This window comes from Tachypleus tridentatus, chromosome 1 (assembly GCF_004210375.1).
Source record: "Tachypleus tridentatus isolate NWPU-2018 chromosome 1, ASM421037v1, whole genome shotgun sequence".
Taxonomy (NCBI): domain Eukaryota; kingdom Metazoa; phylum Arthropoda; class Merostomata; order Xiphosura; family Limulidae; genus Tachypleus; species Tachypleus tridentatus.
The window spans coordinates 82,061,208-82,078,135 of NC_134825.1; the positions used below are offsets into that span (position 1 = coordinate 82,061,208).

Consider the following 16,928-nt stretch of genomic DNA (forward strand, 5'->3'; position numbering starts at 1 on the left):
CGGTCAATCCCATTATTCGTTGGTACAAGAGTAGCCCAAGATTTGGCGGTGGGTGGTGATGACTAGCTGCTTTCCCTCTAGTCTTACACTACTAAATTAGGGACGGCTCGGTGCAGTGGGCTAACAACCTACTCAAACATACTACAAAATACTTGTTGAAGAATCCGCAAGCGATTGAAGCCCTATGTTCCTTGATGGAATCTAATGGTGATAACTAACTAAGGATTATGTAAGTGTTATCTAATTATTAATAACATATTATACTGAAGTAAGCTAAGAATTGGAAGAGATCAGTATTCACAAGTTTATAAACTGATTTATTGGATAAAAACAATTTAATCACAGTTTTCTATCGACCACACTGTTTTATTAAAATAAACTAACAAGAAAACTGCTAAAAATGTTGTTTTTGTTTATTGTTTCATTTTAAACCGTTTCTAATGATTTAGGCCTGACCGTGTACCTGATTAAGCTTACTGGTCTGTGAATCCAAGGGTTTAATGGTTTTGCGTATCGTTCCCGCAAAATCGGGATCCGCACTTTGGCACCGTGGGTGCGTTATAAGAGTAACGCTAAAATCTAATTAACTGAAGAGTAGCCTAAGAGTTGACGGTGGGTGTTACTGTTGGGTAGAGCTGCCTTCCCTCTAGACTCTAAGAGTAATCTATCAGCTTAAAATTAGTGACCGATAATCCGAATATCGTTAACAAACACTCTCACACCCTCCATCAATAGTGTCAAAGCATCAGTTTGCACACCTAATTAGACAACTGCAAACGTGTGATAAATGTATAAATAAGAATTGTTTGAGGGTATAAGATACCGATTGTCAATCATGGATGTTTTCTGTCAGTTTGGGTTTTGTTTTGAAGATTTTATTTTTATATTTTCGATACACGTGTGTGTGTATATTGAGATCAATATCTTACCTTACTTCAAGTAATTTTCGTTGTATACTCTGTTTACAACTGTGTGATTGTTTCTGTTGCTTCTTGCTTTCCCTGTTCTTGATTACCATATGTGTTAGTAAGTCAAGAAAATAAGTTAAATATCGCTGAAATTCAATTTCTCACGAACTGTGTCCATTTGAGATAATCTGAATTTTCTGTTTACTTGAATATGTGAAACATATTTAGTTATTTTTTACTAACAATTTATTTCATGTTCGATTTGCTTCATCATAAAGTTTTTCGAGATTTAAATTATTCTTCTTTTTTTTTTTGCAAATAAGATGATTTCGCGATTTCTAAGAAAAAGGTTTTTGTTAAGGACCTATCCAATTAGTGACTTGTACGTGATTCGTTTACGCGCAATCGTTTTATTTTTTTAGTTTCAATTGGAATTTATTCGCTATTTGTTAGCTTACGAAGCTGTGCCAAGCTGGGAGTCGAGAAACATTTCTAAAGATGAACTGAAATTTAAAAATGGGACAGATATACCAGAGGAAGAACCTAGAGACAGGTAAGAGTGCGATAATAATATACCAATTCACATATAGAGTAGAGTTAAAGGTAAGTGTTGTTGTTTGAAGTTAAGCACAAAGCTACACAATGAGCTATCTATACCTTGCTCATCACGGGGATAGAAACCCAGTTTATAACGTTGTGAGTTCGCAGACATACCGCTGTGCTACCTGACGGGAAGAGCCAAAGGTAAGTGAAACATTTTCAAAAATATTAATTTGTAATGCGTTAAGACTAAGAAAAAAATGTCAGTTACCAGAATTGGAGTGGGACCATTGTGTAAGTTTAGTAATTGTTAACAACAATTATAAGCGTTATAAACAACAACAAAAGTTATTTCATCTGTAGACTGACAGAAAAATAGTTCTTATGTATTGATAGATTATGCTCCGAAACTGATAATGTTTGAACTGGTATGGATTGGTACGCGACTCATAATGTGAGGGAGCGGGTTCTAATCCCTTTTTCGTGCATGCTCGAGATGGGGACGTTATAATGTAATGGTCAATCTCACTATTTGTTAGTAAATGGTAACCCAGGAGTTGGCGGAGGGTCATGTTGATTAACTGATTTCGTTCTAATCTATCACTTTAAAATTATGGACAGCTAACGCAGATGTCCATCGTGTAGTTTTGTGCAAAATTCAAAACAAACAAACAAAACCGCATTGAATGTCAATTAAAAACAAAACAACCTATGACAACAACGTATTTGACTCTTCTGGTAAAGGTTGGTCTCGTGCGTTCCTCGCGATCTAGATTATAAATCAGCAGTTCTCAACCTGTGGTAGACAATATGATACCAGATGGTATGCAAGAGGTTTCGAACCAGCTATTTAAACAAGTGTGTGATAAAGTACTAGTCTTATATATTTTGCCTGCAATACCAAAGAAGCAATAATATTTATTTAACTTAATTAGTTTTACTATTCTATATTGTTTTATTCGGTTCGTTTTATTTAGTTTGCGTTCCAGGCGTATTGGGAACAAGCGCTGGTATACTGCATATCCACTCTGGAGACATGTGGTAGACAGAGGTCGAAAATTTAGGAATCGCTGGTCTAGACCACGTGAGACCGGGCGTGGCATAGTTTCTACGATATACTAATGTGTATTGGAAGATACAAGAATCGAACCCGGGATGTGCTGTTGAACACGCTCCGCACTTTTAACTGTGATTGCGTTATAAAAGTGACAGTCAAGCTTGCTACTCATTTAGAAGGGTTGAGGAGGCGGTGGGTGTTGCTAACTGGTTGCTATCCCTCTGTTAAACGGTTAAAAATTAACACCTTTCTTGAACATTGGGTCTTCTGCAGGCCATTTTGCAAAAGTGTCGCATGAGGTGCTGTTGGGTTTGAGAATACCATATACCTTGATCATGTGATTTAAACAACCTTCATTTTTTATATCTAAATAATCTGTCACAATGATTTGATGATCACTACTACATTTAACATACACTTTATTGAATTTTACTGTATACTTTTTATATAGTTGTCTGTCTGTAAACATGCATAGGGTAGCGAATGAAACAGTCACATTAGCTTGTAGGTTAATTTGTACTTAACCACGAAGCTGTGCGATAGGTTATCTGTGCTTTGTCCATTACTGGTATCGAAACTCAGTTTTCTGGCATTGTTAGTCCGCTTACATGCCGTTGTGGGGCCAGTCACAGTAACCAAACAGAGTAAAATGAACATAAAAGAAGTGAAGGAAAAACTGTTGGAAATTGTGGGCTTATTTACACAAATATATTAATACCGTTCATGAGTACTAAACCTCTGGTATGTTACTTTATCTTTTGAGAAATTGAGTTGTATTCGTGGTATTAAACACGGTGCTATGATGATGTTTCAAGTGGGGAGTAATTTAAAGTGCTTATATTTAATTGGGCCCAATTTTTTTTCTGATTCTGAAAGAAATGCTGATAACAAAAATTAAAAGACGACGGTATCAACAGCTAAAAAAAACTACGACAGCTTCCATATAGAGCCTGAGCTTCTACACGCGTCTGCAGTTCAATCGATTCAGACAAAATGCTAACTGCGGCTGTGCAGTGAAGCTTCATGGCGATAAGAAAAGTAGACAGACACCTGGGTCTTTACGGTGGTAACGGTTCCGAACAGTTATAAACGACTTTTATTCGAGGAAATTTATCTATACAAACAATACTTTGCTTCTGAAGACTTGAAATTTAAAATTCTTGTTGTTTTAATGGCTGTGATAGCGTGGTGAGATCCGCAAAGAACTGCAGTAATACTTTCTATCAATCGATCCGTTTCTCAAGTGGAACGATGTGCGCTATGATGCTGTCACCTTGGAGACGATTAAGGGCAAAGAAGACTTTGGCCACAGCCGGAGGTTCACGTTTAATTATCATTAACGCATGAGTTACAATTTCTATTATACCGTTTTTAAGGATATGTTATATAAATTACGTTTTATAATGTGTGTAGTGTTGTTTTAGTTTTGCCCCAAGTCAAAGGGAATATTGCTGATGATCTTCAGAATGTTGTATTTGTGTATATTAGCATCGTATTAATCATTTGTTGCATCAAATACCTACTTACACCCAAAAATTTATTCGAAAAACATTACAGATATCCAGTGGTTAACATTCCCGAAGATGTTGAGGTAAGGTTAATGGTGATTTTAGTATACTGTACAACGAGTTTATTGTACATTTCGGTAGAGTGACTTCACCTGCAGTTTTTGATGTCACTTAGAAAACATTGCTGCTTTTTGAGAAGTCACTGTGAAGTGAATGAAGTTAATTTATCATTGAACTAAATAGTGAAGTGCATGATTTTATCACAAAAAGTCACAAAAGAAACTTTGCACTAGTATAATTATAGTATCAGAATGACAAGCTTAGCAGATAAAATTCCTTTGGCCTCAATGGAAGAGCTGAATGTAGGAGGTTCTCCTATCCCTCCTCATCGCAATTTAAATCATAATCCACCAGATAACTCTTCAGCTTATCAACAAATACCTAATGATGAAGTCAAGGGAAATGCTGTTTGTAGCTCTGAATTACAAACTCAAGATCAGGATCCCAGAGATCAGGGCCCAACTGATAGGTAAGTAGCAACATATGAGTATTATTTTGATAGCATTAGCTCTTTTAGGATCTCAGACCAATTCGATTAGATGCATTCAAAAGTATCCGTATGTGTTGTATATTAATATTTTGTCACAGGGGCTAAGTGGAATATATAGTATTAAATACACTCCTATATCAAATATGATAGTTTATTGTATTATTTGTTTATTTTTGTGTAGAACATTCTCTTATTGAGATGTTATGGAATGATGATAAAAACAAACATCATCAACAAATTTCTATTCAAGTTATGAATACTTAAATTTTACTGATATTTGTTAAAATTACATTCATCATTGTTTGAAAAAAAAGTATATATATTTTTCTTATAAAGTTTGCTTTTGTGGATATTAAGGAGAAGGAGAAATTATTTTAAACATGAATATGTGTAGGTGTTATCATGGATTCTACAGATTTTACTCATAGCAATTATGCTGTTTTGGAAAAATGTTATTCTCTTTTTTCAGATTAAAACTGGTTTACATAATTCTGATGTTACATGGAATTGGCACACTTATGCCATGGAACATGTTCATTACAGCAAATGATGTAAGTCAACAGTATTTAAGAATTTTTAGATTATGTATGAACAAGATTTATTTGTACTTGTTTATTTTTCTTCTAAAGCTCACATACACATAAGTATCACTATACACTCACAGTTTGATAATAAAGCAACTTTATTACAAAATGTATCACAATATGTCCATATTCTTAGTTGATTACTCCAATTTTTAATGATCTCAAACTGTCAGAGGAATAACTCCATGGGGTTTTATTAACAACTTGTGAAGCTATAGTGAAAAGAAATAACATGTGAAGGAAAAATCAGTCATACTAATTAAAAAACATAAGATGCACATTGGTCAAATAAAAGAAACAAATAAACAAAAACTGTCCCTTAGTTGAAAATTGTAGATATACATTTTCTTTTCATGTATGTGTTTTTATTTACATGTACATGCTAATATTGTTCATGAGTATTATATCTCTGGAATGTTGCATTATCTTATGAGAAATTGTTATTTAAAGCTTGACTTTAACCAAAGATGTTTAGTTTGCTAGGTACCTTGATATTTTGGTAATTTTTACTAGATTGATTTGTTTTTTAGTACTTCACATCCATCCAAGAATTAATGAGTTTTTGAAAATTCCAGCAAGAAAAATTTTAGAGTACATTTTAGTTTAGCTAGTTAGTTGAACATTCATTGTGGCAATAGTTTCTTACTGGTTTACATGGATATTTAAAAATCACACATTCTGCCTTTACAGTTAAAAGCTTTTGTCATAGCTCAATTGCTTTTTATTTGTATTAATTGAATAAAGATAATATAATTATTCTTTTGTTCCAGCATTTAACCACATTTATTGTAGTATTCCATTAACATTTTAATAAATTAAGAAAGTAATTTTCTACACCACTATTCTTAGGAGGTTGGTAGTTTAAAAATTTACTTAAAGAAAGTGGAATATAAGTGATGAACATTTTACTTTCATAAGCTATAGACTTTACAAATTATACATATAACTCATAGAAATGATTTAAAAAAATAGCTTGAAGTATACTAAAATACCATATTTTTTTCTTTGTTGATTCTTTGATGCATTTGATAAATACATCATTTAAGAATGTTTCTTTGTTCTTTGGTGATATTAATATTAAGAAGAAATTACACATTTAATATTTGGAAATCTAATACAAATGTTTTTTATTTCAGTATTTTGTGAAGTTTAAGCTAAATGTAAGTGAAGTTGATACAAGAGCCAAAGAATATCAAGACAACTTCTTGTCTTACCTTGGATTAGCATCACAACTTCCAAATGTTGTCTTTAATGGAATTAATCTGTTTGTCCAGATTGGGTAAGTACAGGTTAAGATATTGTTCTTACATTGTTTTAGATCAGTAACTTATAAAGGCTGTGTTAAAGGAAGTTTTGATTTAGATACACTCCTGTTTCACTTAACATAAAATCAAAATTAAATAAAACTAGTCAAGAGGTAATGACTTGTGTGCATGTTATTTCAAACTAGAGTACAGAAATAATGTCTAATCATGAAAAAAAGCATGAAAACTACATTGATGTCAAAACTTAAACTAATATTTCTTAATCTCCTAGTAAGAATTTTTAATTTGTCTGAACATTATGCCCAGTTTGTTAGCCAAAATTGTTTTGAATCTAATGATTGGTTATGGTCCTTGGATTATTCTAGTTAAGAATTGTTTATAGATTATGTAATAAATCCTAGCAAATGTTTTTTTTTTAAACCTTCTGCAGGGTGAATTATGTGTTTATGTATGATGTTGATGCTAAGTTTATGAACACAACATTTGTTTCATAATTACACTTTGAACAATATATATAATTCTTGTATGTAGTTCTGTTAAGTTCAATGATGAAAAACATAATTGAAAAGATCATTATTTATTTAATACTGTATTGCTGAAAGTAAACTTATGAGATGATAAAATACTGAACTATCAAAATCCTTATTTCATATGTTGTGCATTGCCTGTTCTTGCAGAATATATTTTAAAGAAATTTTTAGTCTGTAACAACCTGTAAATCAAAATCTGTAATTTTGCTTAACATTGTGTAAACATAGTTCGAGGTTTTTTGTCAATAACAATCTGTAAGTTTTCTTTAGATAGAATTTCTAATATCATTAAAAGGTACTTTGAAAAGGTTATCAACAGTATTTACTCATATAATTCTCTAAAGCATATCTTGAAATGTTGACACATTGTGTTGCTTGTTGGTTAATTTTTCTTCCTTATGTTTGTTATATAGTGAAAACTAACTAGATTATCAAGTTGGTATTTATAAAGATTGAGAAATGGGGAAACATTTATGTCCATATTGAGAAATAAACATTTTTAAACGTATAATGTATTTTTTGTAAACTAAGTAGCTAATCTTGATCTTATCATCATAAAAGGTTTTAGGTATATACATTTTTCTCAGCTTATAAACAAGTACTTAATTCGTTTTAAAAAAATTACACTGTGTAGAAAAATTTTTACTTTTTCTTGCTCCTTTGCAGAAAGTGTTATTTCCCAATTGCTTATGCCTAATGTAAATGGAAAAGACCTATTTTTCTCTTCAAACTTTGCTTTTGTGACCTGGATAATGAAATTTTCAAATTTACCCATTTTCCAGAATATTCCAGGTAGATTCAGTGCTGCGTAGCTGATAGAGAATTTTCTTGAACTTACAAGAATTTTCAAGAACTTTCTAGACTGTTGTAGAACTTACAAGAATTTTCAAAAATGAAAGTGTATAAGTCAGACAAAGCGTCACTGACATTTTTCAAGCTTTCTCACTCGTCAAGATGGGCTCTGCTTCTGCCACAATGTATCTGGTCCATGTGAGGCAATTGGAATTGCCTGTTACCTGAATGAGTGGCACCTTTTCATTGATACCTCATCCAGAAGCCTCAAAGTGTGCTGCTCCATAACGGGAATAAGTATCTGTCTCTTTCCCCTGTCAAAACCTTGCTAGAAGCCTTGAAGTAGGATGAGTATGGCTGGGAGGTTACTGGAGACTTCAAAATGGTGGCATTCCTGATGGGTCTCTAAGGAGGCTTTACCAAGTTGCCCTGTTATCTTTGCCTTTGGGACAGCAGGGACACTGCAGTGCACTACAACAGGAAGCACTGTCCACAAAGGACTGAGTTCTCTGTGGGGAGGCACAATGTCAAGTGTGAACCACTAGTGGACCTCCAGAAGGTGTTGTTCCCACCATTGCACATAAAATTGGGTCTTATAAAACAATTTGTCATATCTCTTGATAAGGAGTCTGCAACCTTCAAATACCTTTAGGACTTCTTCCCTAAGCTGTCTGAGGTAAAGGTCAGTGCTGGTGTCTTTGTTGGATCACAAATAAAGAAGATCCTGGAGTGCACAGAATTCCCCAAGAAGCTCAGTATGAAGGGAAAAAAAGCTTGGGGCAGCTTTGCTGCAGTGGTTCAAGACTTCTTGAGCAACACAAGACCAAAAATTATGTGGAACTGGTTGAGGCTCTGGTGAAGAACTACAGCAAAATGGGCTGCAGGATGTCCCTGAAAGTCCACATCCTTGACACTTATCTTGATAAATTCAAGGACAGCATGGAGCAAGGCTCTCAGAGGAGCAAGGCGAGCACTTCCACCAAGATATACTGGACTTTGAATGCTGCTACCAAGTAGTGTATAACGAAAACATGATGAGAGACTATATTTGGGGGCTAATATGTGAAAGTGATTAACATTACAGTTGCAAATCTCAAAAAACTAGTCACTTCTAAACATTTTTGTTTATTTTCATATAACTTTAGTATAAATACATGGAAATATTTATTCATATGTTGTTTTATTCAGACCTTATGTAAATGAAAATGTCCAAATTTGCCCATTTTCACACAGAAAATAGGTTAATTTCTAAATTTCATTATCCAGGTCACAGAAGTACAGTTTGAAGGGAATAATGGCCATTTTATGTACTTTTACAACATAAGCAATTAAGAAATAACACAAACTATCCAGGAAGAAAATTTGTGTTACATAATGTTTTACATGATACATTATCATATATATGTTTGGTTAAATAGTTTTTGCAAGCGTTGTTGAAGGATATTTTTAAGTTATTTTCTTACATAATTTTAACAGACTTATGTATGTTTGATACATCAGTTAGATTAGTTCTTCAGATGAAAAATAAAATAAAATGGTACTTCCAGGAGCTGCAGTTATGTCATTTTTTAAATGTATCATACACATTGGCATATCAAATAATCAGCTAATGGTATTGAAAACAATCCTCAATTAGTATATTTTACAATATATTCTATTGTCTGGCAGGTTCATTTGGATTATCTTGTACAACTAGTGTCATTTACAGACTATTTAACAATAACCATTCATTTCTTCAATAAATGTTTGCTACAGCCATGTTCACTTGTAGACATAACTTCAGCTACAGCATTTCAACAGAAATTCTGTGACTAATGGCTACATCACCTAGTTTACTTAGCTTTAAGCAGTATGTATACATATAACTCACTAAGTATAAAGAAATATATAATTTGTAAAATTAGATGCATACAAAATTATGCTTAAAAACAGTTCAAACAACTAACCACAGACTGTTAGCTGTATATAGTTTTTATTATACACTGTTGATTGTCATAAATAAAAGGTTGCATTTTCTTTCCTTTTGGGGTGGAGTGTGAAACTGTCCTGGCATCAGAGTGTTTCAGCAAAATTGTAGTTAGCTTGACAGGTTGTTGCCAACAACAAATAGCTGAAATAACTTTTTCATGGTTTTTCTGTACAGCTCGAGGTGGAAATTCACAAAAAGACTAATAAAACTTATCAGTTTTTTTATTATCTTACCAGTAACACTTTTATAATTGAGAACAAATGATGTATAATTAGTGTGTTTGTGTATAAATATCTGATTTGTGTTTCTGTTTCTTATCACGCACACAAGTTTGAAATTTTGCTGGAAACAGATAGTTTTAATGTTTTTAGGTATAAGAATGCTAGAAAGAAAATTATGTGTAATAAGTGATGTTTGCACAATACATATAATAGACAATGAATAAATTAAAATGATATTAAAGTGCATTTCACTCCTTTATCACTGGTTGTTGTAAGGTCCTATTTAGTATACTATAGTTTTGAACAGCTTTAAAAAGAACTGATTTGGAGTTGAAGGTAAACCTTACTCTTTTGAGTGTTTTTATGCATAATATACATTTTTGTTGTCATACAAAAGGTATTAGTTCATAATGGATAGCAAAAACCCATACAAATGACCAACTGTTGACTTAAATCATAAAATTAACTATCTAGTGTTATTCTTATAATAAAGTCTGCTAACTACTGAAAAAATGTAAAACAGTTCATTAAAATTAAATATTTTACAACAGTAACACTTTCTTAGAGCAAGATCAGACATATATAAATAGAACAATGTTTCAAGCAAGTCATTAAAAGAAAAGTAAATTCTGATCATACAGAATGTTTTACATAACGTAATGTTTTTATACTTGTTTATGTAAAGTGTTGAGAGTATTCTAAAATATGAAATGTAAATTTGTTTTTTCTTTTCAGTGGAGGAAACCTCACCAAACGTATTATCATAAGTTTAACTGTGGCTATTATTATCTTCATTATAACAGTAATTTTGGCCATGCTAGATTCTTCTGAGTGTAAGTTTTTTAGCTCTTTTGCATAGTGATTTTAATTAATTTGAATCCTTTTTTCCTTTAATTATATTTTCAAATAATGATGCATCACAACAAGCAGGAAATATTTTTACATACTTTATTCTTAACTAACTAAATGATGATAAAAAAGTTTGCATTTAATATTGCTTTTAAACTACACATGGTGCTGTGGTAGGTAAAAACTGTTGAATTTTGTATCTCAACAACAGAGCTCTTCACCACATTAAAAATTTCATGAAATACTTCAATAATGTATTAATTGTCATAAAACACTGTTGGTAACATATTTTAATTAAAAAGCATATAAAATTATTTCCCATACACTGTGTCTGTTATATGGTGCTACTGATAAGGCTCTTCACTTGGTAACAGAGCACATGCTATTGGGGCATTTCTAGGATTTTTTGGAGGAGTAGAAAGGGGTAAAAGGGATTCAAATATTGTTGTATACAAATGAAATGTTTTTTTGCTTTTAAGAAGTATCTGTTTATTATTAGTTATCAACAAAGCTTGAATTACATTAGATGTCCTTTATATAGTTTTGTGGTGGTCTGATACTGTTTCAAACTATTAAATCCACCTCCAGGTTTCATCTGATAGAAGACACTTCTTTTTGGCCCTAATAAAGTTGATATTTTCATGTCAGTGAGACTCACAATGTAGAGAAAATTTTAAAATTTCAAGACTAAATTCTAATATCTCAGATAGGGTAGGACAGAGATTTCCATTTGGGGCAGGGGTTTGCTCTCTCCACTACCCTGGTATATGTACCCCTTTTGTGCAGTTGGGTTACAACAGACAAAGTTGTTGTTGAAATATTTCTTTATCTTTGTTATTTAGGATACATTAAATAAAGTGTGAAAACTGGTAACCTTCAACAGTTTACTTAATTTTGTTTCATATTTTTCTTCTTGTAAACTTGTTGCAATATAGTTTAAGAATAACTTGTTCAACATGTTTTCATTGTTAAAGTACTATATCATGTAAACAAAACAAACTTTGCCAGTTTTGATTTTATTATGGTCACACAATAATGAAAGCTACTTTCTAAAGTGTAAAATGCCAATACTACTTCAACCTATGAAGATGTGAAACGTATAAGCAATTTTAAATAATGACTAAACTATACAATGATATATAGTTTTAAAGAAGTTAGGAGTTTTATTTTAGTCTTTGTCACTTAGCTCAACAGGTAAGTTAGTAATCAGTTCTTTACTTTTAAAATATTTTAATGAAATTCATATCAGTTTTTGCAACTAATTAAAAACAACTTCAGCTGTCATGTTTACTAATTCATTAAATTTTTTCACCAATTTCAGGGGCAGGAGCATTTTTCTACATCACTATGATATCTGTGGTTATTTTAAATAGTAAGTAGGAAAGACAAAGTTTCTCTTTTATGTCAGTTAAATGTTTCTTCACTTATTGTTTTTTATTCTGAACAAAAAAATTAAAATATTAAGCAGTAAACAATTTTTTCTATAATGTAACTGTTTCTGTGATTATTTTCAACAGTAAATAGCAAGAACAAACATCATGAGATTGTGGTGTATGTCATAATGAGTTTATTATTGACTTTCAATGAATGATTAATAAACCCAAAAATATATTAATTCCTTTGCTTAGTTTTTATTTTGTGCAACACTTTTGGAAGCAGTCTAACACTATGACTGTTATACTAACAAGAATATAAATTTTAATACAACAACAGAGAGCAAGATAAATACGACTGCCATACAGAAAGGCATGAAAGTATTACAGAAATAAAGCAAATGGAAAGAGATTGAAAAAGTGTATAATTATCACAAATATTTGTGAAACTAGTTTTTATAAATTCAAGAGAAAAAACGTTTTTATAACGTTGAAACACACCAGATATTAGATACTTTTAATAGTGTGTATGAATAGTACAGAAACTGGATTATTGACAACAATATTAAATCATAATGTTCATCCAGTCTCTTTCCATTTGTGGCTTGTATTTTAAAGCGAATAATGTCTTATGTTTGTGGTCTAAAACATTGCTTACTGTAGCTACAATATCTCCCTTTATAGAACAGTTGGCCGTAGGCATGTGTAATATTTATATTGGTAGAAATCTACTATTTCATTGCTTACTTTATTTACTGAGCCAAAGTCCTTAAGTAATCCATAAATCAGTCACATAAAGCACCAGAGTTTTATTAATATAGCAAACATTAAAAACAGTATACATTATATTAAAATATTACATTATACATAGTATACCTTTAACCTGTGTTCATACATATTTTATGAGACAGCTGTTTTCCTTGCAATTGTTGTCATATGTATATTCATCTTAATAGCTCTTGAACATATTTCCTTGTTTTTATGTAGTTCTAATTAGTAGTCTGGATCATTATATATTAGTTTGTGTTAAGTCTTTCACTTGTGTGTAGAGTTGTCAAAGTTGATTACAACAGGAAGACATCTTTTGTTTATAAGTCTTGCTAAAGTTTTCCTGGTAACAAATGTTAAACTTTAAGAAATGCAGAGCATCTGTTTTATAGTATTCGTACCTTATTACCTGCTTTGATCTAGAGATTGGTGGATAGTAAAAATGGGTGTATGTATACTTTTTATCTGTTGTGTGCAGTAAAGGGTTTTGTATTAATCTGTGTGTATGATACAGTTTACAAACTTGAAAGTATAATTTGTTTTTCAGTGGCTAATGGTGTGTTTCAGAACTGTGCTTATGGCCTTGCTGCTAAACTGCCTATGAAGTATTCAAATGCTGTAGTCCTAGGTTCAGTAAGTATAATTACTTTGGATAGTATAGTGCTGTTATTTTTGTAAGTGTATTTACTTTGTATATTATAATGCTGTTGTGAGAAGTGTTCTTTGTTACTATGCTGATCTAAACACATGATCACCAGCATATTTAGGAATGAAGAGATTCAGTGACACAACTGATGAAACCAGAATTTGTTTGTTCTAAATAATAGTGAATATTTTTACAGTAACTGAAAAGAATAGAATAGACATGGAAAGATTCCATTAGTTTGTATGATAGGTCAGTGGCATGAGAAAACAAATCTTTCTCCAGTATAAGCATCATAACATTTGAATATAAACTATGTTACTATTATTTCCTACATTTCAGACCATTAGTTCTTATATTATACGTACATAATACCTGTAGACCCCTAAAAAAGTGTAATCATGCTTCAGAGTCATGTTTTATTTGAGTCAAGTAGACTGAGAAACAAATAATTAATCTAATTCAAGCTTAAGATGTAATACTATATTTGCTGGTGTATAAGATGATCTCAATCCTACATATAAGACAACCTTGGTGTTTTGAACAAATTAACTGTTTCTTTGAGGTTCAGTTTACAGATGACCTCTATTGTCAAGAAAGTCTAGGATACCACTATTGCAAAGACATTTTTAGAGGTTATTTTTTAAATGTGCTCTGGGATAATTAATGCAACCAAAAATGTGATTTTTTTATGCTCTTCAAATGCTAGTTGAAAACAAGTAATAAAAAACTTTACAATATTTTTAATCATAATTGAACTCCTCTCTTACAAAATATACTAAACTTTAAGATTCAGTGGTACTATAAAAATAAATTTAAAAGTTAGGCATTGTATAGAAATTAAACTTTATTTTATATAATGTTAACAACATTTAGCATAATGAATGAGGTCAGTAAATTTCAAATATAAAATGTCTTGGTTAATTGTAACTAATATGAGATAAACAACTTTTAGTCATGAAGAATCAAGAGAAATGATACTGTTACAAATATGCTATTTTAACACAAGAGGTGACACAATGTCAATTCACTTACTTAAAAAACAAACAAAAGTAAAAGGCAACGTAATTTTGGTTAAATATGATATTGATCAGATTTCATACTGAAACATTATATTTGATCCTCTTTATGAAACAAGGGGTAAAGTCAGTCGTTCTTTTAAGAGTAAAATATTTTCTTATACACCAGCAAATTGAGTAGTAATTATTCCACTTTTTTAAATAATTTGAAATAATATTTGTTTAAATGTGTATGTTATATTAAAGGATTATTTTGTAGGAGTGAAATGTAATTATCAGACAACATTTTTATTAATTTGACCAGTATTGTTATGAAAAACATCACAAACTAAACTTTGGTGGTGTTTTGAAGAAGAACTTTTAAAATAGTTTACATACAGTGTTAAACTTAAGTTTACAGCTTTTCCTAAGATGTTAAACTATTCCAAATTGATATTTATGTAGTTTTTCTATTTTTCAGAATATCAGTGGAACAATTGCATCTTTGATTAATATTTTGTCTATTGCAGGTTAGTTAAACTTATTCCTAAACTGTTGTTTTGATGTTATAATATAAATTTTAAAATTTGATTATATTTTGGTAGCATGTATTGAAATTGAGCCCAGATTACTGAGGTACTAGGCAAAGTACATGATTGAATTAAAATTGCTTGCGATATTAGAATAAGTAGATATTACTGGGATTTTATTGAAGTTTTTTTTTTTCACAACTCTGTCGTGGAATGTTACATATCATTATAGTTTATTGTATTTAGTTGCAGTTTCAACCTTATACAATTAAACACTCTTGAGAAGTTACATTGTAAAATTACTTGATTTTGTTCAGAAATTGAGACTTTTAAACTTTGGTAGCAATTAACCAATAAGAATCTTGCAACTATTTATCTTGCTTAATTTAATTTGCTTGATGTGAGTAGTCCTATAGAAAAATAAATAACTTAAATTTAACTTTTAAAAAAATAAACCACTGTAATAGAAAATTCTTAAGAAGTAATTGCTCAAGGTTTCAGTCACTTGATATGGTCTTCTTTGAATCAAGTAGTGAAAAATTATAGTTATGAATAATTACAAAGTGTGTAATATCAAAATAATTAGTAGTTTCTAACATAAGTAATCTTATCCAGTGTTTTTCTTTGAAAAAAAATAGATGTATCTATCTATCAATCTATGTGTGTGTGTTTTTACAAGATATACTGCTAATTTGTTTGATTTATCACCAGCTTCACCTAATTTGAGAACAGCAGCTATTTATTACTTCATCACTGCAATATTTGTTCTTCTGTTGACACTGGATGCTTACTTTACTCTCCCATTAACTGTAAGTTTCTGGTTAGGTATTATTAGAATAAGCTAAGTGAAAATATTGGTAATATATATATATATCGTAGGTAAAAATTGATTATTACATTGGTTTCTACCACTATGTTGAAAGTGTGTAGTGGAATAACTCTTTCTCAACACAGTGACTTATACATATTTTGTTTAACAAGAACTGTTTTGTGTAGGTAAGAATGATGTACTTGAACTTTGGTATTCCTACATATTCTTAACTTGAAAGAAACAAGGGTAATATTTAAATACTAAGAGAGAACTTGTATGTTACCACAATTAATTTCTTAAGTTTTTTTTGCTTACTATGCAAAACATTATCCAAGGATGTAAAGCATTGGTTAATGAGTTATTCTAGTTCCATTTAATGTCTTCAAATACTAAGCTTACTCACTCTTTTATTTATATTTTCAGCGTTTTTACAGGTACTTTGATAAAATTTCTATGAAATGTTGTGAAGAAAACAAGGGAGAACCTAAAAGACCACCTTATTGGCAAATCTTCAAAAAGGTAAATACAAATTTTTCCAGATGGCTACAGAAAGATTTTCAAAACTACATGAAATTGTAGCTGTAGTTGATATAGTCTCATTAACATCATGGTTGTTATTTATCAGAAATTAACACGTGAAGGTTTGTGCTTAAAAATAATTGTAACAATATCTGTAAGCTAGTTCACTCCCTCAGCATGGGTTCAGTCTCTGGGACTGCAGAGCTTTTGTAAACAAAATATCAAACTTTTCATTAATTCTTAAGATTTGTTAACCCTTTAATTGGGGTAGACAAGTTAACTCGGTTTCTGCATGTTGCATTTCTTCTGCGAAAGATGAGTTAACTTACCCTGATGTTATTTGACTGTTTCTGAAATGGGGAAACTGTTTTATCTTATCTGAGTAATTATTTCTTCTTTAATAGTTATTCTATTGTTGTTTTAGTTACATGGCTATGTAGTGGTTGTGTAATTTAGTAGTTTTTTGCCATTGAAATAATGGCATCAAGCAGACGTCATAAGTGCACAGCTGTG

At 31.1% G+C, this 16,928-nt stretch overlaps 1 protein-coding gene across 8 annotated transcripts in view; it reads left to right on the forward strand.

Moving 5' to 3' along the window:
• LOC143253602 (equilibrative nucleoside transporter 3-like) overlaps positions 1-16,928 on the forward strand; it is a 45,428-nt gene that overhangs the window by 17,429 nt on the left and 11,071 nt on the right. For 6 of the 8 annotated variants that reach the window (XM_076507732.1, XM_076507742.1, XM_076507726.1 and 3 more), the window contains 9 exons: positions 1,362-1,461; positions 5,033-5,114; positions 6,284-6,426; positions 10,660-10,757; positions 12,095-12,145; positions 13,462-13,547; positions 15,037-15,085; positions 15,797-15,894; positions 16,320-16,415. In XM_076507732.1, coding sequence (XP_076363847.1) covers positions 1,362-1,461; positions 5,033-5,114; positions 6,284-6,426; positions 10,660-10,757; positions 12,095-12,145; positions 13,462-13,547; positions 15,037-15,085; positions 15,797-15,894; positions 16,320-16,415 — 803 coding nt within the window. Of the gene's footprint in view, positions 1-108; positions 230-1,361; positions 1,462-3,597; positions 4,543-5,032; positions 5,115-6,283; positions 6,427-10,659; positions 10,758-12,094; positions 12,146-13,461; positions 13,548-15,036; positions 15,086-15,796; positions 15,895-16,319; positions 16,416-16,928 lie in introns of those variants that run through there. The other 2 variants (XM_076507768.1, XM_076507720.1) reach the window with 2 other exon arrangements.